General features: G+C 40.6%; 1 protein-coding gene across 1 annotated transcript; it reads left to right on the top strand.

The window, feature by feature from the left end:
• Positions 1–6,695: 6,695 nt before the first annotated feature.
• On the top strand, positions 6,696–24,579 carry si:ch211-286o17.1 (hematopoietic progenitor cell antigen CD34). The gene is made up of 8 exons (XM_010881737.4): positions 6,696–6,931; positions 16,109–16,222; positions 16,351–16,520; positions 16,616–16,696; positions 18,405–18,525; positions 18,619–18,671; positions 22,108–22,257; positions 23,996–24,579. Exons 1-8 carry the CDS (start codon positions 6,871–6,873, stop codon positions 24,176–24,178), a joined length of 933 nt encoding a protein of 310 aa, XP_010880039.1. The 5' UTR covers positions 6,696–6,870; the 3' UTR covers positions 24,179–24,579.
• Positions 24,580–25,779: the final 1,200 nt, after the last annotated feature.

Below are 25,779 nucleotides of genomic sequence, written 5' to 3'. Positions count from 1 at the left end.
CCCGTTCCTATAAGCAAGTGTTGCATTTCTAACCAATGCAAAGCCGAAAAATGAGGTAAGAAAAACGGACCTGTTCAACACATACCGTTTGTCGGGCTCAGGGAGATGTAACAGAGACAATCAAATGCGCCACTATAAAGAAAAAACAGGGCTCAGTCAGAGAAAGTCACCGAAAACCCTGTCCAACTGGAGAAAGCCTGCATCGGCGACTAGTGCAAGCTCAGCCAAAGTCAGTGAATGCAGGGGTACACTGGGTATTTATAGCAGATGAGGTGGGGCTCCCTGCTGCTACACACCGCTAGGGCCATATTGTATGTTTTTGTGTTTCCCCATTGTGGCACCAAAATAACTCTCGAAAAGGAACACCATATGTCAATTCACTGCTGTTAATGAGAAAGACAATTGTTATTCATTATGTCGTTTTTCTTTCTCATTGACTGCAATGCATTTAGAAAATGACATCATTTGACATTTTCTTCCAATCATTAACTCAATGCATTGACAAAAACATTATTTCCATAGATGACGTTATACTGATGATAATGAAATGGGTTGTCACACTTAGCTTTCTTAAGAGGACAGTTCTAATTGCATGGACTGCTAAAAGACCAAAATGTACTGTGTAAATGTAATCATTTGCCTACTTCAGAAGTCTTTCAGATCTGCCTTCATCATAGCCTTGGTTATAACATTTGAGCCAGGCAAGCAAGACCTTGCTTTCTCTCTGCAGATCTTGGAGAATAATTCAGTTCTCTGTTACTGCGCAGTGAATTTTAAATGCAAAAGACCTTGGAATGTCTTTGGACGCTGAGTAACAGAAGTGAGTGGAAAGTGCAGCCCTTCTCTGTGCAGTACAAATCATAGTAGTATTTATCATCTATTCCTAAATCCATATTTTATCTCCCTTTTTCTAAGGGTTTTGAAAGCGTTATTTATTATACCAATAACTGTTTTGATCTGAAAAACATTGTTTTGGAGACCAGTGTTCTTAGTGAACAAGAAAACGAACCAGGCAAGCCCAGTTAGGCTGGCCCGCGATAAGTAGGAATGAATGTTGTTACCCTCTGGATTCGAAACAGGGTTTCCGATGTGACAGGCGGTGTCTTGTCACATCGGAACCCTGGTGATGTAGTGGAAAGTGGAAACCCACTACCCCGCTAAAATATACGTGTGCAGAGTGTCCTGCATTGTTAAATCAACACAGTACAGTCAATCGATACAGTACATTCAACGTGTTCAATTAGAAAGAGATTACTGTAGGGACCGATTGGGACATGCTACCTTGTCATATATTTTGTTTCGACATTAGATCATTTTGACACGCATTAACATCCAAGTTTAAATATGTAGCTAGACACCATTAAGCATTGTGTTAAACTGACTAAAGATTATTGTTAAGTGTATGTCCAACACAAATAGCATCTATGAACTGTATGGCTTTTGCCACAGGCCTTTTAAACAGCTTATTAGCCAGTAAGAGGCTTACTAGTATTTACTTATTACTTGGAATAGTCATAAGAATTAAGCAATAGCTAGCAAGACTGAAGATGAACTTGAAACTGCCAAAGCTATTTCATTTCATGGCACAACAATGTTAATTTTTCTTTCATTGGTGAATGACATTGATAACTGACTTTTTCATCTAGTGAAAAGACAAGAGTTGTGGAAACCCCTTCTCTTTTACTGCGCAAGAGGTTGTGGTCTACAGCTCCGGAGAAAATTAAGAGACCACTGCACCTTTTTCTTTCCTTTCCAAAAAAGCCAACAAGTAAGGTTTTGAGTGAGGAACAGAAAGGTTAAAATGAAGAGACCACTGCAATATAACTGTAAAGAGTTTTGTTTTAGGCTTACTATAACATAGCTACTGAAAGTTTTTGTCTATCCTGAACAAATCATAATGCATATTTTTTTCTGTCAAAGGTGAGGATCAAATGCTGGTCACCCACATGGCAGTCCATGTCTCTAACCACGACCCAATTTAACAAAGAGCAAAAAATAAGCTCAGTGGAGTTGTCCATTGAACTTCATTTTTTAGTCCTAGACTAGGCTTAATCTGTGTCTGTGAAAGCGGCCCTTAATGACAAACAATCTCTGGTGTGGCGAATGACTTTGGAGCTCTGTCTACACAGACACTGTGCTTATGGTTGAGGCAGGAACCGTTCCTATCAGAACCCTTACTATTCGTGGTAGTGGAAGTCTAGTGACATGATTTATTTGCAGTGGATATAGACATGGCTAATAGAGGCTACGATATAAGAACAGTAATTATCACCCTGTGACATCTGTTTTTAAATACTGCTTATGTAGTCCCTAAAACACATATTATGGTCTGACTGCTCCATCTACTGGTCAAATCCATGATTACACCCACATGATTGGAAAAAAAAAACGTGGACACAAACACAGATTATATACATCAATATCTTTTATTATTAAGGATGGGCTTTTTACTTGAATGAAATGTTGGATTTATCTGACTATGAGTGTAAGATCAAGCGAATAAGCAACAGTATTTTTTTTTTACACAGCCTTTATTGCATATATTTTTATCAAATTTGCCAATATTTCTGGAGGGCACTGTTATTAAAAGTAGAATTTAACATATTTGTAATCAAAGCAATTGTTGTGTTTTGGCCATTCATCCGGCACATTTTTTATTAGTATTGAGGGTGTCATTTAACCACTGACTACCGGAAAACTGGAAAGAGGTAAGGTCATAAAGACTTTGTCATAAAATCTTTAGCAATTCAACCTCACAAAAGGTAGATGGTTATATTAATACCCTAAGCCTAAACCAAATGTCTCTGTGCACAGATTCCATTTCACTTTATGTAAATAACCCTCAATCCAGCCGGATTAATCAGTTTGATATCTTCTTTACTCACAGAATCAACATAAAAAGAGTTAGCTAATGCATGTATGGAATGAACATCTCCCATCTCCCTTTATTAGAACATCTCACACATTAGTTTTCCACAAGAGAAATGTACCTACATCTAATACATCACCGTAAGTATTGAAGTTACAAAGGTATAATCTTCACTATTTATTTCACTAGCTCACTCTCTCTCGCCACTGATGGATCCTTAAAACAAACATTCTGTAATGGATAATTGCTTTTACTATACCCATATTCTCATATTCATATCTAAGGTGTTTCATTAACAACTGGTCTCTACTGTCAATTATTTTAAGTGGAAACTGGCACTCTGAAATTAAGATTTTCTCTCTGTTTGGAAGTGTCCCGGTATTCACATATTGGCTTGATGGCATTGCCCAGCTGGCTCTGAATAGAGCGTGGAGCAGTGTTCATGTCTCCTTTCCACATTAACATGTCATGTTATTTTTATAATTCCATTCTACATATTAGATCTGACATACACAACCAAATTAAGGCACATTTAGGCTTTAGACCACTGTTATTCTTGCTTCCAATAGCAAGGAAGGTGGGGATTCACAAATCAGGGATCTATACCAGTGTAAGAAAAAATTTGAATAACTTTTCAAAGTTAGGAAGCTCCTATGATGTCACCCATAAATGGACTGTATGCAGAATACAACTCAAATGTGAATGCTAATGAGTAATAAGAGACAGACAGAGATATGTATTTCTTAGAATTGATTAATAGGACTGTTATAGTCATGTAAAGGTGATATACTGTGTAAATGGCTGACCTTCAGTGGTCTGGGCTGAAGAGTGGCCTACTAATATTAAATGTTTGGGAGAACAAATACTATACTAAAATAACAGGGCTCCGGCATCAGGGAGGTTCCAGTCTGTACTAGCAAGATTGCCTTGCTTTTGTCTGTACTAACAATCAGGAATCCCATCAGGGAGTTTCTTAACTCTTCGTATTTGAGAATGCGTGTGTTAATGGAGAGTTACATTTTAGCTATAAATTTAAAGACCCATTCAATGTACTTTGGAAGACATATAGCTTGACAGGCTGTCCCAGGTGAAATGGTTATCTTGAAATTTGGGTGAAAAGGTAAAAGTTAAATAAACATTAAGTAAAAGTCCAATGTTTCCCAATATAAATGAAAATAGCCTGCGTATAACAACGAGAGATAGAAAGGTTTCCTCTGTGTATCCACATAATGATTGTGTCTGTGCAAGCATGGCAGTGTCACTGAATCATTTGTAATTCATTTTACAATATTGATTTGGTTGGTTGGAGTCATAACCCCATCCATGACCAAGTCCTCTGACCATCTCTCTCACTAACTTGTATTTCAATTAAGAGTGGAGAATATTTAGAGAAAAAAGTATGTACATCCAGACACATTCCTCTCCACTATCTCCCCCACAATCCTCAGTCTCACTTTTTTCCACAGTCTCTTCTGGTGCCTCTTTCTTCTAAGGATGTGCAGATAGATTGACTTTGAAAGCTAAATTGGGTCTGATTGCTAATGCAGATTTGTCAGAAAGATAAACAATAAGCACGAAACAAGTAGATTATCAAAATTAAGCAAATAGTATACTAATGATAGTTATTTTTATATTTATAACATGTTATATTATGTTATATGCACACCAACCAAAATCTTATTTTATTGTATATCCACTTTTATTTCTGTATCTATGCGTGTAACACTTAATACACAAAATGTTGACTATTCGTAAATCTACTTAGCAAATCAAGGTGATTCTTATTCTGAGATTCCATCAGTATTTATACCAGGTGTTGTAATGAACACCCGGACCAAGGGGTAGAGGTTAAATTTTCGGAACCCAAATATCCGGTTTATTGACCAAGGCATAAAAGGGCAGAGGCAGGATTCAAAACAAGAGAGGCCAGCAGGCGGGTTTGGCAACCGGTGGACATTACGAGAAAGGCGACAGTACAGGTTAGGGCAGGCTGGCAGGATAATCCACAGGGCAGGTCAAGAGGCAGGCTACTAAACACGGAGACAGACGGGAATAGGGCAAGGGGCGAAAACCACAACAGGCAGGGCAACAATCGGTTAGCTCAATCACTATTCAACGGCTTGGCAAGTTCACAACAAACAATACCTCACAACCGAGTGGTGGCGGAGGCCTGTCTTAAATAGGGAGAGACAATGAGGCGCAGGTGTTTAGTATTCCGGTGATTGTGATCTGTTGTGAGAGCTGCGTTCAGGTCCACTATGTCGCGAGTGCGTAGCGGTACCGGGTGGAGGGCGTGAGAGGGTCGAGCTGGGGCAGGGACGCTGAGAGGACCTAACAGGTGTGGGCAAACTAAGGTACATGGGTTGAATTCATTATAGTGTAAGACAAAATACTTTTTGGTGGGGTCAATTTTTTTTTTATTCAGAGCATGTACAAATTACATGGACCTATAAATGTTTTAATAACTGCCTTTCCTGGACAGTAAATTGATTTTGACTGCTAAATCATTATAAACAAATATGCATCGTTTGTAGAATTTCAATGCTGATGTAGGCCTTGAGCCAAAAGTTTGCTCACAACTAATTTAAATTAAGCCAGAGGCAGTATTTTACAGAAACCTTTACAAGCCTGGTTGGCAAAAACTACCATGTACCAGCTATTCTATGCCCTTTGGATTTTGTCTCCAAAATGAAATATATACAGAGGAATTTGCCCTGGCATGTTCCCCTGCCCTCTTTTTCACAGAGGAAAATGTGTATTCTATGCATTTACTGCCATCTGAGTGGAAATCATTGCCCACGCAACCGCATCAACCCCCCAAGTCCCTCTACCAGGCTTCGAGCCCAGCTCGTCGCTTTCTATGACGTGACTGGTAAGGCTGTGGTTCACTGGATGGGGGAGAGGAAGGAAATGGGATGATGGTGGAGAGGGGAATGGAGGCAGGGACAGGGGACCTTATGTATCAGGTTAAAAGCCTGTTACTCTACCAACAAAAACAATTGTAAATTCAACGGTTTGCTCTGGTAGGGCTTAAATACTCAAGTTGGCTTCAACTGCACTCAGGTTTGTTGTTGTTATTTTTGGGGGGGTTGGGAGCCTTTAACAAGTCATTTAACATTCCTCTGCTAGTGCTTCCAGATGTTGGGATGTCCACTGTACTGTTTAAGAACATGTGAGAAGAGTTAACAGTGAACCAATGATCCACTGTGGGAGGGAGGCAAGTATTCTCCACCCAGTAACAGTGTGAATTTTTGTGCCATCTCCAGACACACCAGGTCCTCTTGTCCTGGTTAGTGTATTGGATTGGCATCTTTAGGATGAGGCCTTAGGATGACAATCGGATCTAACCATTGTTTTGGCAAGCACCTAAAAACATACCTTAACCCAGGGCATAGACTGGCCCAGTCTTTTGTCCTCTATTACCTTCCATTGCCTGTGGAATTAATGTTCCAAAAAGAACTGTGAACCACTTTGCACTGAAAAAGTTATAGCCACTGCCATATAAGACATTATTAAAATTGTATAACCATGTGAACCATAGCCACATTTATTATATGAATTAGCTTATACAAGCTGTACAACATTTACATTCATTAGCAGAACAACACTCACAGATTTATGCAAATGAAGATTTTTCAAACAACTTTACAAATTTACACCGAACACTGGTCTATTCTCATCTTTCTTCCATGCTTCCTGCAGGGAGGGGGCGCAGAGGCAGAGTTAAAGTCACCAGTGAGAGGAGGAGTGGTGTAGGGTTGGGCCTCGTTGAGGGAGGGGGGAGTATATAAATCCAAGAGCACAAGTGGTGCTCTATCCACCCCACCCTGCTCGCTGTAGAAGAAACCCCAAACTGGTCTTTCTCTCTTAAACACGCACACTGGACACACCCTTCTCTCTCAAACACGCACACTGGACACACACCCTTCTCTCTCAAATACGCACACTGGACACACACAAATAGGAGGATAACAGCAGCAGAAGAAACATTTAAACAGAGAATGAATGAGACTCAGAAAATGCTGGCTTTTACATTGCTCTTCATTGTCACCCTATTCCATGGTAAGTGAAACAGAATTTTTTCTATAGAAAGTTTATAGCATAATAGAAATATGATTTTTATAATCAAGCCATTAGGAGCATTGTTTAGCAGTATGTAACAAGTCATAGATGTGGGAAATCTCCCTGATGGAGAATATGTTGCTGAGAAAGAAAAAGTTTCCATGTGGTGCTCCTGGTAAAAGCATGGTGCGTGCAATGCCAGGGTTGTGGATTTCATTCCCCAGGGGGTCAGTAAGACAATGTATCCACACAGTACCATGAAACATTTCAATAATTTTTATGTGAATTTAGAACCGTCACTTTATACCATAGCAGACAAATTGCCACTCTGAGTATGAAACGTCATGAAGCAGTATTTCCATTTGCCATTTCATTGCTCCTGAGCACTCTATCAAAAATAGAACCCTGTATTTCCCAAAGTGCATTTATTTCACTGAAATGTCCACCTTCTCATGAGCCTTATGCAAACGATCTCATGTAGCTGTAAAGAGGGCTGTGTTTGTATCATTAGTAGGTGGCTTCATGAGGATGTGCTGTGGTGGGGTGGAGGGTGGAGGGGGTATTTAAAAGGTGGGGTTAGGGTTGTATACAGGAGGAGCCGTAACACGGCACCCGGTGGTGAAACTAAGCTGAGACTTCTGAAGTATTTTTTTTGGTCACCATGCCTACAGTATAAACTAGCGTTCACACAGCAGAATTGCAGCTATTTTCAGATGCATGCGTTCTGCCAGCATGGCTGATGAGAGGGTTAAGTAAAGGACTGGGAGGCTTGGAAAGTAGAGCTAAAATAAAAGAATTTCTCTACATGTTATTGTAGTTCAAAATGGTGCATATATGAGGTAAATGTACAGAATGTCTCCAATCATTGATAAGGTATTTTTACGTTTCCCATTTGACAAATTAGGGTACTTCATGTACTGTATCTAGCTGTAGTCTACCCATTAAAAAGAGCTTTATATAGGGAGTTGGACAAATTGGTTAATAGTGGATTAACCCTAAGTCGAGTCTTTACAATCACACCATGACTTAATCAAGGTTGCAACTGTAAATTTACACATATGGAAGACACTCTTAACAATACAAAGTAATGGTTAGCAGACTGGGACAAAAGTACAACAGTAGATTATTTTCACCATGTCAGCTCAAGAATCTGAACAAGCAGCTCTTCAGGTACTGGACCAACGCTGTAACTACTACGACTATTTAACTGTACAAACTTGTTTTTGTTGCCTGCCAAATTCTGGTCTGGATGAAGAATAAAAGGTTAAGTATTATAGGTAAAGTATAGTTTTGTTCAAATAACCATAGAAGATATGTAGAACATTTTACAATAATGGATCATGGATCATCTTGAATGAATCATAGATAATGATACGTTTGAAAGATGCAGATGAACAAGGACCTTTTTTACACTATAATAGTTGTATTTAGACAAACACTACACTTTGGTACGATTTGTGTCGGGCTATTTTTTTTAATCGTGTAACGTAAGGGGGGTCTAAAGATACTGTGGCCCCACCCTTAGGGGGTCTAAATATACTGTGACCCCACCCTTAGGGGGTCGAAAGATACTGTGTCCCCACCCTTAGGGGGTCTAAAGATACTGTGGCCCCACCCTTAGGGGGTCTAAAGATACTGTGGCCCCACCCTTAGGGGGTCTAAAGATACTGTGGCCCCACCCTTAGGGGGTCTAAAGATACTGTGGCCCCCTCCTTAGGGGGTCTAGAGATACTGTGGCCCCATCCTTAGGGGGTCTAAAGATACTGTGGCTCCATCCTTAGGGGGTCTAAAGATACTGTGGCCCCCTCTTTAGGGGGTCTAGAGATACTGTGGCCCCCTCCTTAGTGGGTCTAGAAATACTGTGGCCCCCTCCTTAGGGAGTCTAGAGATACTGTGGCCCCATTCTTAGGGTAGCATACTAGCTAAGAGGCACCCACCCTCGGGTTTTGGCCAGCGCAATAATAATTTTTTAAAATGGAAATGCATGTTCATTGAATTTATCATAAATTATTTAATTGGTAGTGGAAGCCCCTATGTATTTCTATTTCTAGAGGACAGCTGGTTGTGCTGCAGTAGTTTGATCTGAGAAACATACCGTATATGCATGTAGATTGTGTGAGCTGCTAGTGGTACACAATGATTCAAATCTAAGCTGTTGCATAACAATGTGTGGCAATATTTTATTATAATTAATTATTTAAGGAAAATATCACTATGCCACACCAACCTAGCTGAAATCAATTATTGGTGACCAAATGCCACCCATGTGTCCCAAACTCTAGAGTAATAGGTGGAAAAGAAATAAGAGGGAGGGGGAGGTAGAGATATGGGCTAAAGAACAGAACAATATCTATGGCAAGAATTTCCTCAGAAGAGCCACGTCTTTCTTTTTTCAAACAAAGCCCAACTTGATCATTGGTTTTATCACCTGATGATTCCGTCAACCTTCGATATCTGGAAGAGAAAGGTTATGGTTATATAAGCACTATGCAGTGTGTCAGAGCTAAAAGACAGATGTTGGCACAACTGTAGTAGTTTTGGGGGCGGGGGTTAGAACTCTCTGTGCTTCTATCTGAAGTTTCTAAATACAGTCTCTAAACGTTGTGTTTGTAAACAGACTGTAAAGCCATATGCTTTACATTGGTTTTAAGAGACATACTAGTTTGCGAGGGAACTTGAGCTGACCTTAAGACATGTAATTATATAAATTGTAATAATGTTTTAGTAACACCCCTACAAAAAAGACAGCAGTTTTGAAAGAGGCAGTTACCGCAGTCAACTGGGATGTTTTGCATTCAGTAATTGACAAAAAAAACTGCACTGTTCTTTAAAACTATTATAGAAAGAAAAAGGAAATTCAAAGTACTGCAGTTCTAAAGCAGTCTAAATGGTGTCATACTGCCCTGTAATTGTAGTGTTTCTTTCATACGTCTAGATAACTCTAACATGTCCACAGCAGCTACTATTCCCTGAAACCAGAGACTCTTCCATACGGGAGAGGCCGTACCAACAATCCTGGCCAACAAATTGATGACATATGTCGCACAATGACAGCTCATTCACATAGTTGAGACTTTCCCCATGCTGTGGCCCCTAGCAAGAAGACATCTGGCCCACAGAGACTAATAAGACTAGGCACCATATCAAGTCACGTCCAAACTGTTAAATGTTCGTGGTTGTACTATACTGCACTCGAAACGCTACATTTAGATAGCATTGCAAATGCTGGAACTGTAAATGTATACATAAACTGTATATTATATTTTCACCAAACACATCCCATTATATTTTCACCATCCATATGTATGTGTATATAATGGTATGTGAATGTACACATTCTTTGCCTTTATCTTGTCTACAACCAGCTGTACCATGACTCCAAGAAAATGAACCAATTGTAGATTTACTTTGATTTGTCCTGACAAACCTTTCCCAGCCAGTTAGTTCATGCAGTCTTGCTGGCAACATCTGTGGTTTATTTCTATATGTGATGGAGAAATTACTTACTACTGGTTAGTATGAGTAGTATTGGTTACCATCAAGATGTCACTGTATGTGACAAGCCAGTTAGATATTATAAAATGAAGAGCATGTGTGCATTATAACATTGCATTATGAGGTTTTGCCCAGTGACTGTAGTTTTTGACTTAATCCAACATATTAGGCATTAGAAGAAATAACTGAAAATAGATACTCCATATAAAGATGTTGACCAGATGGTTAAACTAGTTCTGGGAGGTTGACTTTTAACCATGTAGATTTTAGACTTGTTAACATCCCAAACCATAAACATCTCCCTCACATCATATTCACTGAAAACTGCAGATGATCACTAGGGAAAGTTTATATCAATATCAGTTGCTCTTTTAAACTTGATATAAATATCACATATAATTTCCAAACATGTTGGCATGTAGGCTACTTTTTTTTGCACATCATTTTCTGTGTAGGTGAGAAAGCTGATAAAACGTATACCACATTAAAACTGTAGTCATGAACAATTGGTTGGGTGAAATTCGCAAATAAGTGGAAACAGAAATCATATGTTCGGTGTCCTGACTGAAGTCCCCAGCACTTGGCTGTCCTAGCCTCGAGTGGAAGCCATGGGTGTGGCACTTGGACCTGATTGAAAACATAAGATCCTCCATCCTCTTCCTGAATTTAATGCCAGGGAAAAATATGGCTTCGTTGGTTTTGTGACGGTAACATAGGTCAATATAGCAGGAGTCTGCTGTTTCAAATAGGATAGAGTTGCAATGCTGTGTTTAACACCCTAGGGAATGAGATCCAAAGCACATTCCTCAGCCACATAAAGCTACTTTCAGAAGCAATGCCTCAGGATTTCAAGGGTCATACGACACAAGTGCAACCTGAGGAGAGACAAGGGTCTCCAGTAGAGTGACGTTTCATTCAGCATTATAATGTAACATTGAAACTGAACACAAAATGACACTGGGGGGAAAAACTGCACACAAATGACTTGTCTACTTGGTGCTTTAGTGAAACTTTATACAGCTGGTGGAACTATACATGGTGTGGATCAGAGGAACGTTGTGCCACATGAGAGGATTCAAATATTGGTCTTTACACATAATGTAGGACCACCTGGTGGCTCTTCTCACACCACCCTCGGATTCCTCACAGAGACACCCTTCACACATATCCTGCCGGAGATTGTGGAGAAACATGCATTTATATTTGAATCTAGTTCGTCTGACTTGCTTGATGGACAATCCCTATCAGTTTGTGAATTCAGCTTCAAAGCTTTAAAACAAGTACTGTGGAATTTGAAGATTACTAAGAGGCTATTTAGGCTACATCCATTGACGGGATAACCCTTTCATTTAAACGGCATTATCATAATACATGGATACAATTTTCGATTCACACTTTCAATGAGAAACACAAATGCATGCGCAGTGTTTCGGCCAGACCAGTGACGTGGATGCTCTAGAACTTCAGTGACAACGTTGTTCACCCGATAACTAGCATGGTATTCTCCCATCTGGTGACAGCAGAATTGTTTGGTTTCCAGTGTGTTGTTGGAGCTGGAAAGAATTACAGATCCAGACTTCATCACGTCACCGCTCATTTCAATTCGGCACTGAGCGAGACATTGCCTGTAGACCTCAGTAGCTGTGAGGAATGTCTGTCAGAAAAGACTCCCTTATTACTTCGAAAGGGGACTTGAGACATTTGACGTCTTCACCCTTTTAAAATATATATTTTCCCTATATATATACATACTTTGACACAAATCTGGCATCAACTCTTGTTCATCTGTAAAACGTATGACAGTTTGATTAGGAGCCTGGTCCTCCCAGTGCAAACTGTGTTACTATGCGTGAAGGGTGGGTACTGCTAGTTTAATGCTTTGGAACTGGCATATTGATCCAGTTGTGCCTGCAGCTCATCATCACCTCTATAAGCCCTTCGCCACAGCCCCAAGCAGTGGAGAGGAGCCTACTGCTGTGTAGGGCCAGTTTGCTTGTCTTTTTGTGACCCTGGCAAGAGTGCCCTGGACAGGTGCATTTTTTGGCGCCTAAGCCAGAGATGTTGGCTTTATCTATTTTGAGCAGACCTAACAAACCTGCACAGACATAGTTCCAAACACTAAATGCATTCATGCCTCCAGACATAGTTCATAGTATTCTTTACTTTAATCTCCAACATTAAATTGACTTTGAACCATTTGAACCACTTACAACCCTATGTACAAAATGGTCATGTAATCAAATGCTACGCACCAAGCTGTTTCCATTTTCTGTAGGCTGTACATCCATGACCAACCCGTTCATTGTTGTTATTCACAAAAAGTCCCTGTGCATAATGGTTTATTCACTCACGATAATCTTACATTTCTCCCTTTCAAATTAGCTAGAAAGTTTCATGTGAGCTGAAACGTTTGCTAGAAATGTAGCGTTGCTACTTAAGCTGCTAATGTACTTCACGCTAAGTACATGTACGCATTCACAGGATGGCTGCCACTTGTATCCTGCGTACCTCTGTTACAAGACCAGAAAAGGGCTGCTAGCCACCTCTCACTGTTAGCATGGAGTGCTGTGGTGCTCCGGAGGGGGGTGCCTAGCAAGCCTAAATCTCACCTCTGTAGATCCCAGAGATTTGAGTTCCAAAACTGGGGGAGAAAAGAATGGAACAGATTGGGGGTTGCCAATTTAATCCCCTCTTTAGGCTGTTGTTTCCGCCTGCATTCCTCCACCCGGAACTCTCTTGAGACAAGTGAAAGCCAGAGGATATCCAGACCACAGCCATCAGTCTGACCAAACTGGTTGATAAATCTTTGGTGGAGAGCTGGGCAGTTGGGGCCCTTTGGTTTAACATCTGGAGTAGGCTGGAGATCACTTTGCTGATATAGGACCATGAAGGTTTAAAGCTCTGGGATCCATATTCATCACACCCAGACAGTTGTTGGGTGACAGTTTTTGAAGGTTGAATTAGAAATCACAGAAACAGTGAGATTTTTTGGTATATTATAAAATAGCTCTAAGATATTTTATAGTTTTTCAACATATTGTTCTGCTATTTGTCAAGACTATTGGCAATGTAATGAGAAAATGATTGCACAAAAAAAGCCAGTAAAAATTGAACACCAAGATGTTCAAATGTCTCCTGAACATAACAGTGGAAAATGATGGTGTTATACTTTGTTTACTCTATGAAGCAGTGGGTTATTGTGTAATACATGATTGATCTGACAGTGATTAAGTCTTCTCAGGCTTCCCATGCGGGCAGGATCGCTAAACAATTTAACATTTGACCAATTTAGCAGACACCCGTCTCCAGAGTGACTTACAGGAGCAATTAGGGGCTAAAGAGCACAAAAAAATATATTTTATTAGTTTTTCCACTCAGGATTTCAAACCAAGAATCTTTAATCGCTTAGCCCAATGTTTAAGCCAGTATAGGCTGTCTGCTGACCATGTGTGCTGTGTACAGTTGTCCTTCAAATGAAACAGCCAGAAGGGCTCTGCTGGTGCTATGACATCATTAATGTGACTGTAGTAAAATTAACTTATGTTGTTGGGTCATTGGTAGCACAAAATCATATTTTTAGTAATGCAAAAAACTGGCAAACAACAAAAATTACATAAAACATTACATTTAAATGGGATCATGGCAGTATGTTGAATGTCAAAGCAACTCTGATTTGAACACATTATCCAGTCTATGTAAATATAAAGATATTGCTATTGTAGAAATTACCCTGAAGTATTTCTAGGCTTCAAATATGCAGCTCTTTATGCTTACAGTCCAATCGTAAGCCACAAATTCTGCCACCTAACTCCCATGAGAGGAAATTAATGCTATGCTGAACTGCAGTTCATTTGTCAATGACAAATGGGCCTGCCAGTTACTGAAAACAGCGACCAGAAAAAGCTACGGATTAAGTTTTCAACTATAGCCTGAAGTAATTGATTTGTTGAATTGTTGCTTACTGTTCCAAAGCCTCTCAACTGTCCCTGTTGGATCAATGGCTGGGTGGTGTAGTGAAGCACAAGACTGAGCTAGGAATGTGTGACTGAAATAAACTGGTTAGCTGTCCCTCTGATCTGTTGATAGTTCTCGTGTTGTACAATGTGTGCCTTTTACGAAGTTGAAACTGTGCTGGTAGCATAGGGCATCTGACGATGACAGAGGAAGATTGTAAATACACTTACTTGGTTCCAAAGATTCTGCAGGAAAACCCAAACACACATGCAGCTGTAATCAACATTGCTAGCCTAAGTATATGCCCCCAAAATGGCCCCATCAGTTAAAATGGCCTGTTGACTTATGACAGGTGCAAGTCAAACAGATTTAGTTAATTCAAGACAATGGACTTTACAAACATACACTGCCCAGCATGGTATCCACTGTATTGTGGATGCCCACATGACATAGTAACTAACAAGAATAGCATATCTTAATTTATTTAAGGGAAAATAAAATGAACTTCACTGTGAGACTGCAATTTTAGTAAAGCAGAAATTATATTTCAGCAGGGCATTAAACTGTTTAACAGACTAGCTAGATGGAAACTCAAGTTGATACTTTGTATCCCACTGACTAATGGGTCTGTATCTGTCACTGGTGTTGTCTAGGAAGGCACAGCTCCCCCATTTATTTGTCTTCAGCAGGGCTGAGATGGACAGTTTCAAAGCTAATGAGTCTAAAAGACAGTGCTACACCCAAGTAAGGTAGTTATCTTGACCCCCGTCAAACCACCAGTTTCACATATGAAAATCTGATCACATGTGATCTGTGAAATTGTGTGTTTCTCCTTAAAGAACACCCCCATTCACAGACACAGATGGACACAAGAGCTTCATATCATCTCACTTCACTTGCCATGGTGTTTGCACTGACATGAGATGTTACAGGTCATGACATCAACCTTTTGGCGGATAATAAATGCTATTATATTGATTGACCCACATGAGTGGTTACAAAAAAAGACGTATCGCATTCCTTGGTCCAGCTATTTTCCCCACTGGGTATAATGATTTGGATGTACAATTTTAGACCTTAAATAATGTAATAATAAAGCATGAATTTCCAGTGGAGTCGGATTTATTAAAGCCGGTGTGTTTGCTGTAGCCCCAATAATGTCTGTCATTAGAGCAGAGATTTCCCTGGGGGGTTCATATGGCCACCAAGTGGGACTGTGTTTGGGGTCAGGCACCAGGGCTGGCAGTGTCATTGCCAACATAATGTTTATTTACAAAGACTAAGCCGAGGATCTGATCCCAGTTCTTTGTCTGGGCCAGCCCTCCCATTGGGTATGAATAGGCTGTGGCCTATGGCAGCAATTGACACTTGGCTTCCGTCCTCCGGTGCTCCAGTATTACATTTTGCCTTGGGCGGCAGAACGTCCAGGGCCGGACCTGTGCATGGCGACTCATCTAAGACCAGGCCCAGGGTGGAGCCTATTAAAGATGTGCATTGCTGTGTACCTTGTAAAAGTCAAGACAAAGGACCGGTTGATGAGAACAGCAACCATCATGCTCAGTGTGTTTTTACACTACAATGGTTTCACGTAGAAGAACAAGACTTGTGGCCAGATTTGGATCAGAAATAAAAATGTTCTATGGTGTAAATAGATGAAAATGGGCATTGTAGCAATAGAGTATGTGTTGGCATGTTTTAGTAAGTTATCACCATGTTCTTCTCCTACAGGTGGTGTAGTTGCACAGAACGAGGGGGATTTAAATGCGGTCACTAGGTTTTTGCATTCAGTGGATGCTGCTCATCGCGGGGACAACACTGACACCACCCTTTCAAATGAGGATCGTAAGTAACTGATACATTAGCAGAGTAACTCTGCATAATCACTATTGTTTTTTCTGTATTCATTTACCATCCTATTGTTTAATCGTGTTAGCTCTTTGAAACATTTTTTATATATTTTTTTGGACTAGATGTACTCGAAGTCCAGACAATGGTATTTCCTGACCTGGACTTCCTAAACAATGGTAATACAGTGACTGAGAGGGTCAAGATAACAATCCTAGATACAGATTTTACCCTGCAGACCCAGGCTCCCCGGAAGACCCCTGCATCCCGGACCATCAACATAGTAATGCCAGAGGTGACAATTACATCCAAAGCATCCATTTGCCAATCCAAGTTCTGAAAGGCCGACAGATTCTAGTCTAACTAAGGTGGTCTGGTCTCTCACCACAGGTTAACGTAATGTGTGTTGATAAAGAAGCTGTCCAGGACAGAGATGCAGTGAGTCTGAAACTCAAGGCCTCTTCCAGCTGTGTAAGTAGTGTTGGCACATGCACACTGTTCCATTCACACATGCACATTGACCTAAACACAGACAGACAGATCTATGCACACATGCACATTAATACAAACATGCATACACCTTACTGTGATGTGAGTAAAATATGGTGCAATGCATAATATCTACTGAGACGTTTATTCGTATGTTGACACTAGTTTCTGTAAGGAATGCTGCGGGTCACACCACTAGGGGGCACCACTGACCGGGCATGGTCCATTGACTACCAGTGCTCTCTTGCTTTCTTTAGTGGTAGCTCTTGATTTTTGTTATTAGTTCACTTGTGTCTCATCTTGTTGTTTGGCCCTTAATTTTGATTATTTGTTTCACCTGTGTGACCTGCAATTTAATTAGTGCTTTGTATTTCATTGTTGTGCAGTTTTGGAATGTTGTTTTGCCACATGTTGTTTTTTTTTTATTCAATTGTTAACCTGTGTAAATGAGAACGAGAAGTAAAGTCTTATTTTGTTTCTTGCAAAGCTGGCTCTCTTCTGCTTTCTGTGCTTGGATCTACCCAGGTACACCGCCACGGTTTTGAACTTGGAAATAATGCAATTTCTGATCCAACAATCAGGAAACACTCACAGCAGTGTACGCTTCAGTTCAAACTGTGCCCAAGTCAGTTTTAGGGTTGAACACTGTACCCAGGTCAGTCTCAGGGTTGAAAACTGTAGCCATGTCAGTCTCAGGGTTGAAAACTCTACCCAGTTCAGTCTTAGGATTTAAACACTGTACCCTGGTTAGTTTCAGGGTTGAAAACTGTACCCAGGTCAGTCTTAGGATTTGAACACTGTGTCCAGGTTGGTGTCAGGTTTGGAAATTGCATCCAGTTTAGTCTCAGGATTGAAAACTGTGAGTGGCAGTTAAATAAGCAATATTTTCACACAAATATTTTTAGTGTGTAGTATTTGACATTTGCTTGAAGTTAGGTACATGCAGTGGAAGTTCTCATTGCTGCTATTTTAGCTGTTATTGCGTGCTATGAAGTTGTTATTACCAAGTCACAATGCATTAAGGCACTTATATAAAGTGGCAATTATAAATCAATGTAATTGAAATGTTTGTCAAGTAGCAGAAAAGCTAGTGACAAACAGCACATGAGTGCCTGGACCACAAACAGGAAGAAGCACATGACAGCTAGCACCACAAACAGGAAGAAGGACATGACAGCTAGCACCACAAACAGGAAGAAGCACATGACAGCTAGCACCACAAACAGGAAGAAGGACATGACAGCTAGCACCACAAACAGGAAGAAGCACATGACAGCTAGCACCACAAACAGGAAGAAGGACATGACAGCTAGCACCACAAACAGGAAGAAGCACATGACAGCTAGCACCAGAAACAGGTAGAAAACTGAAAGTAAGCTTTGTAACGAGGACAGCAGTCTGCTTCGGGTTGGAAATCATGGGTTTGAGCAGGTCTCGGTTGGGTTGGTAACTATTTGAATGACATTACATAGGGTGCAGCATCATTGTCCATGATTGTGATATAATATTTTGGGTTACAGATGTGAGAGAAACTATGTACTTTTCCAAAAAATCCTTAGTATAAGACAAGAATATGCGAGACCTTTTCTGTGTGAACACATTTTGTGAATAATTAAAACTTACCTTAATAGCTATGTAACCCCAGGCACATACACTTTATTGTATTAATCCAACAGTTTTTTTTCTACAGGAGGAGACCAGGTCTAAAATTGAAAGTGTTCTGGAGCACCTGTGTGGCGACGACTGTAAGCTGGAGGTCTTCCAGGAGGACAACTCTAATGAAATCCTGATCTCTGGCAAATACATTGAAGGTTGGTATTCTCTGTTTTTTATGATGTGGGATTATTATGTTGCTACTCTACTGTTGAAGAAAAAAATAATAAAATCATTATTACTGCTTACAGCTGATGTTAAAGGAATGGCAGAGAAGTTCAATAATGACAACATAAAAGACAAGGTAGGTTATCACTTTTGTAAATATATTTATCTGACATAGGTATAGGTATAGTTCATCCACATTACTAAATTACATACAGGTGCTGGTCATAAAATAATAATATCACCAAAAAGTTTATTTATTTCAGTAATTCCATTCAAAACGTGAAACTTGTATATTATATTCATTCATTACACACAGACTGATATATTTCAAATGTTTATTTCTTTTAATTGTGATGATTATAACAACTAATGAAAATATGAGAGCCCAGGTTGCTCTGATAGTGGCCTTCAGCTCTTCTGCATTGTTGGGTCTGGCGTATCGCATCTTCCTCTTCACAATTCCCCATAGATTTTCTATAGGGTTAAGGTCAGGTGAGTTTGCTGGCCAATTAAGAACAGGGATAACAGGGTCCTTAAACCAGGTACTGGTAGCTTTGGCATTGTGTGCAAGTGCCAAGTCCTGTTGGAAAATGAAATCTGCATCTCCATAAAGTTGGTCAGCAGCAGGAAGCATGAAGTGCTCTAAAACTTCCTGGTAGACAGCTGTGTTGACCTTGGACCTCAGAAAACACAGTGGACCAACACCAGCAGATGACATGGCACCCCAAACCATCACTGACTGTGGATACTTTACACTGGACTTCAAGCAACGTGGATTCTGTGCCTCTCCTCTCTTCCTCCAGACTCTGGGACCTTGATTTCCAAAGGAAATGCTAAATGTACTTTCATCAGAGAACATAACTCAGCAGCAGTCCAGTCCTTTTTGTCTTTAGTCCAGGTGAGATGCTTCTGACGCTGTGTCTTGTTCAAGAGTGGCTTGACACAAGGAATGCGACAGCTGAAACCCATGTCTTGCATGTCTGTGTGTGGTGGTTCTTGAAGCACTGACTCCAGCTGCAGTCCACTCTTTGTGAATCTCCCCCACATTTTTGAATGGGTTTTGTTTCACAATCCTCTCCAGGGTGCAGTTATCCCTTTTGCTTGTACACTTTTTTCTACCACATCTTTTCCTTCCCTTCGCCTCTCTATTAATGTGCTTGGACACAGGGCTCTGTGAACAGCCAGCCTCTTTAGCTATGACCTTTTGTGTCTTGCCCTCCTTGTGCAAGGTGTCAATGGTCGTCTTTTGGACAGCTGTCAAGTCAGCAGTCTTCCCCATGATTGTGTTGCCTACAGAACTAGACTGGGAGACCATTTAAAGGCCTTTGCAGGTGTTTTGAGTTAATTAGCTGATTAGAGTGTGGCACCAGGTGTCTTAAATATTGAACCTTTTCTGAATTTGGGTTTTTCATTAGTTGTCAGTTATAATCATCAAAATTAAAAGAAATAAACACTTGAAATATATCAGTCTGTGTGGAATGAATGTATACATTATACAAGTTTCACTTTTTGAATGGAATTACTGAAATAAATCAACTTTTTGATGATATTCCAATTTTAAGACCAGCACCTGTATTCTTTCCTTACGCTGTGACCAGTCTACCGGCAAGTGTTAAGAGCCATCCCTGGTGCTGTTTAGTTTCTTTTAGACTATTTTCAAATGCTAACATTTTAGCACAAAATACGTCCTGGTGCCTGTATTATATTTGAGTTAACTATCCAGTTAAATTACAATTCCTCATATTCTGTACCTCATGGTCAGTGTCAACTGCAGTCACACCTACAATAAAGGGCTTTCATTTGTTTACTGTGGTTATTGAGTCAAAGCCACTATGCTGATTTGGCTTGATTTAAACACTGTGAAACAGACATGGAGACACTCCTCCACCACAGACAGGGTTCCTCACTGATGGCTCCAAGGTGTCGGGAAGATGTTGTATCACAAACAGAAAAACAAATCCCACAAAATTCTTTACTGTCAACTGGAAAAATTACTGTTCCTGGCAGACATGGGGTTTAGTGATCCCAGTGGAAATGAAGAAATGAAGTTTCTTCCTCATGCTTTTTTTTTTTACAGTTTTTTTAACATAAGACATCGTCTTTGCCCCACCCCTACACCATACTGACAACCCCCTAACTCTGCCCTGACTCATTAACTAGTTAAGTGAGCATCAACGAGACATACACCGATAAGCCATAACACTATGACCACCTGCCTAATATTGTGTAGGTCCCCCTTTGCTGCCAAAACAGCCCTGACCACCAAAACAGCCCTGGATCATCAAGGCATTTACTCCACTAGACCTCTGAACGTGTGCTGTACAATCTGGTACCAAGATGTTAGCAGCAGATCCAGTCATGTTAGTTGCGAGGTGGGGCCTCCAAGGATCGGACTTGGTTGTCCAGCACATCCCACAGATGCTCAATTGGATTGTGATCTGGGGAAAGTCAACACCTTGAACTCGTTGTGTTCCTCTAACCATTCCTGAACCATTTTTGCTTTGTGGCAGTACGCATTATCCTGCTGAAAGAGGCCAATGCCATCAGGGAATACCGTTGTCATGAAAGGGTGCACATGGTCTGCAACAATGCTTAGGTAGGTGGTACATGTCAAAGTAACATTCACATGGATGGCAGGACACAAGGTTTCCCAACAGAACATTGCCCAAAGCACCACACTGCCCCCGCCGGCTTGCCTCTTTCCCATAGTGCATCCTGGTGCCATGTGTTCTCCAGGTAAGTGACGCACATGCACCCAGCCATCCACATGATGTTAAAGGAAATGTGATTCATCAGACCAGGCCACCTTCTTCTATTGCTCAGTTCAGTTCTGATGTTCATGTGCCAATGGTAGGCCCTTTCGGCAGTGGACAGGGGTCAGCATGGGCACCCTGACTGGTCTGCGGCTATGCAGTCCCATATGCAACAAACTGCAACGCAGTGTGTTTTCTGACACCTTTCTATCAGTACCAGCATTAACTTTTTCAGCAATTTGACCTACAGTATCTCGTCTGTTGGATCGGACCACATGAGTTAGCCTTCGCTCCCCACGTGCATCAATGAGCTTTGGTTGCCCATGACCCTGTCGCCGGTTCACTGCTTTTCCTTCTTTGGACCACTTTTAATAGGTACTGACCACTGCAGACCAGGAACACCCCACAAGGACTGCAGTTTTGGAGATGCTCTGACCCAGTCATCTACCCATCACAACTTGCCGAAGTTGCTCAAATCCTTACGCTTGCCCATTTTTCTTGCTTTTAACACATCAACTTTGAGGACAGAATAGTTAATTTGCTGCCTAATATATCCCACCCACTGACAGGTGCCGTGATGACAATATTATCAGTGTTATTCACTTCATCTGTCAGTAGACATAATGTTATGGCAGATCAGTGTACTTTTCACATGTCAATTCACTCATGTCACTGATATCTTTGTGGTCAGACTTTGCGGAAAGTTGTTGTTTTTCATTAATCTGTCATCTCAACTGAGTCATACCATGTGGAACTGTTTCACACCCCCTTCAAAAACCAAGAACTCCTGATATAAACAGGTAACTCTGTTTTTTCCAGATTGATTTTGTGGAGGCTGTTCCCCGTTGGGGGAAGAACTCTAAGCTTGTGCTGGTCTCACTGCTGATCAGTGGAGTGCTCCTGGCTATTCTGCTCATCACAGGCTTCTACCTAAAGACCCACCACCCCCCACCAAAGGGAGCGAAACTGGTGAGTGGTAAAGGACATAGGTCAATAGCATGTGGTGACGCACCTCTTGCTTTTTTTTTTTAAATGGCATATGACTAGATTTTAGGCTTGTGGTTTTTCTAAATTGAACCCACATAAAGCAGTTCCAAGTGGTCTCTCTTTTGCTTTATTCATGTCAGTCGCCACATATTTTTCAAGGATTGTGACTCCTACAAAGAATCACGACATCATCTGAAATAGCTTTCATATGGACCACGCCCAAATGCTCTTTAACATTTAAATTTAGCAGATGTTGTTACCCAGAGCGACTTCAAGTATTTTGTGCATACATTTTTATGCTAGTTTTGATGCCCCCCATGAGAATCGAACCCACAACCATGGTGTGTCATGTTCTACAAAAAGAGCTTGAAAGGATTTGTTTAGAGACAGGCGTGTAGAACATTGTCATGATGCGGCATGGGTAGCAGGACACAGATGCAGAGGATTTAAAAGCAAAAGTAATTTAATTCAGAAAGACTCAAGCAACACAGGCGTAGACATAATATGAACAATGGCCAACAAGAAACACTAGGGCATGAGGAACTTAAATAGGTACACAGAAAGGCGGCAAACAAAACATAGGTGAAAGCGATTACACTGTCAAGAATAAACTGAACGGCACAGGCCGTGGCCGGCCGTTACACAAATATTGACTTACTGTGGGTGTTACAATGTCAGAGGTTAAAGGGTATATCAAAAATGTGCTCCCACCTTGTGAAAGTTACCTGAATTACATTAATAACAAATGTAACCTAATTTTTTTAATCTACTTACAATTTAACTTTCACAAGATTTTTTATTTTTTTTCAAATGAATTAAATGGCACAATGATTCCCAACACTATTGAGTGCTTGTGTTCTCGCTAACAGAAATTGATTGAACTGTGTATCATTTTTAGGGACAGGTTTTTGCTTCACATTGCCACTTTTATATACAGTGATCCAAAAAATCGCTAAATAAATCTTTAGGCATTGGTTCCCATCTTCCACAATGAGTTAACACATCTCCATTTCTAACACATTCTCCAGTGCTTTTTTCATGAATTTGTTTCAAATAACTTTGTCCTTTAACCATTCTATTTAAAACACAGAACATAGTGAACACAACAAGACAAACACAGGAAGAAATTCAGCCCAGGAGGCAGGCGTCCAACATCTTTCCCCACTTAACTGGCCATGTGCTCACACAATTCTCCTGTCTTTACCACAGATTGACCATGTCTCTGAATGCATTACTTCCTGTGGGAGGCTGTCTAGAACTGACAAAAAAACAGAACATAAATAGAACCAGGTTGTTGACAGTTAAGCATCTAGTCACATATGTGACAGTTCCAGAAGGATAATACATTCATAATATTGATCATTCAATGTAGTCACATGAAAATTAATGGCAATTTATTATGTATGACTTTATAACAGCTCCAAAGGTTTCTCTACAAGAATCCTCACTGGTTTGCTAGTTTACAGAAAGGCCCATATACACGATAATAAACACAAAGCAAACAGGGCATGGGAAAGCTAAACGTTTTTAACAATGTCCTGAATACCATAATCTGCGTGAACTGTATTTTTTGTGCCATCAGTTGTTATTGATTCAATATAATTGATACTAAATCTCTAAACACTGTATTACAAAAATCAAGCTGTAAACCTCTAACACTTATTAAATAACCCAGCCTAGTCTAATTTAATCTGCACTTATCCTTTGTTTGGTTTCTCAGGCTGAAGAGGGTTTCCAGGTGGATGAGGAGAACCAGGCCAACACCCTGGTTTCCGTGGCACCTCTGCAATCCCAGGAGCCCTTGAACAAGCCCACTAGCAATGGGGAGTCTCCTGACAGCCAGCCACCCCCCACTAATGGCCACTCTGCCACACAGAGCCCTGTTGCCGACACAGAGATGTGAACAAGTTCTAATTGACACACCCACCACCCAATTCCCATTCCTCCAGCACCCCAACTATCACCAGATTATCAGTCCATCTACCACTCAGAAAGTGTTCCTAGGGATTCAAGACTGACAACCATTCAACATCCAACCCCACCATAACCTCCCCCATCCAACCCCTGACCCAAGAATGATAATGATTAAGCTGACAATGATGCCTGTAATGTGAAGATGAGATTGTGATCATTGGTCTTTATTAGGCTGTAGTGGTGGCAGAGAAGGCATCTAAACACTGAGTTTGGGAGACTGGACAGAAGGGCCACCAACTGCACTGCATGAACAATAATCCATCCATCCATCTTCTTCCGCTTATCTGGGGCCAGGTCGCGGGGGCAGCAGTCTAAGCAGGGATGCCCAGACTTCCCTCTCCCTAGACACCTCATCTAGCTTTTCCGGGGGGACACCGAGGCGTTCCCAGGCCAGCCGGGAGACATAGTCCCTCCAGCGTGTCCTAGGTCTTCCCCTGGGTCTCCTCCCGGTGGGACAGGACCGGAACACCTTCCCAGGAAGGCATCCGAAACAGATAATCACCTCTAAATAATAGCACAGCATATTGCAAATAAAATACAGTTTATGTTATTTCCAAAGGTTATCTCCAATTCAAGTATGAAGCGCAGTAAGCTATCTGCAGGTTTTGCAAATCTGAACTAGACTAATTTGAAACGAGAAGGGTCATAGTAGTAAAAAGTTTGCCTTGTTTAATTTCCTTGTCTGGTTTTGCGTGACTGTTTTGATTATTTCAGGTAAGAAGTTAACTTTTTGTTAGCAGTGGATAAAGACTATTTGAAGCTATCTTATAGGCAGCTTTAAAATGACTAATAATCGCCTAGGGCAGAGATCAGTTGAATCGTTACCTTTTGTCAGGGCTTATCATATCAATAATTGCACACTATCTACTGTGCCGTTTTTTTAAATGTTTTTTTCTGTTATGACCACTGTGTATAGGAGAATGTTAAAACAGGTAGACTTAATTTAGCATTCATGAAAACAGACATAGTCTAGATTTGATTAAATGAATTCCATCGTTAATGTTAATGGCTCTGGGTGCACTGCCATTTAGCCAAACTCATAATAATAAGTGCTCCACATTCCAAAAACACTTTTCATGACCTCAATCGTGTTTGTTACATTGAAGAAAGGAAACATTTACCTATTGTTTATCGTGAAATATTTGTTACATAGATGAAAGTAAACATTTAGCTATTGTTTTTATGACAGTTTTCAATTGCATGCATGTAAATATGTCTCTTTCTCTATTAGTAATTCCATATGTTCCCCATAAATTGTAATTGTGTCAATGTTGCTATGGTTTCTTTGTACTGCTGACCATGTCACAGTAGCTTAAGCTTTTCATGGACAGATGTGTAATTAATGGTATTATAACATCTACAGTAGTGGAAAATGGATAACAATGAGATTCCTTCGCTCCTTCCACGTTGATTCCAATTCCATACATGCCAACAACTCCATGACTTCATTGTGCACAACACATTTCATTACACTGTATTTCAGAAAATCTTGTTCCGCTCAAAAGAGCCGGTACGATGTATTGAAAGAGA

The sequence above is a fragment of the Esox lucius genome, chromosome 17 (genome assembly GCF_011004845.1).
Source record: "Esox lucius isolate fEsoLuc1 chromosome 17, fEsoLuc1.pri, whole genome shotgun sequence".
NCBI classification, from domain to species: domain Eukaryota; kingdom Metazoa; phylum Chordata; class Actinopteri; order Esociformes; family Esocidae; genus Esox; species Esox lucius.
The sequence above is the reverse complement of the archived record's forward strand: the minus strand, read 5'-3'. Positions and strand labels throughout refer to the sequence as shown.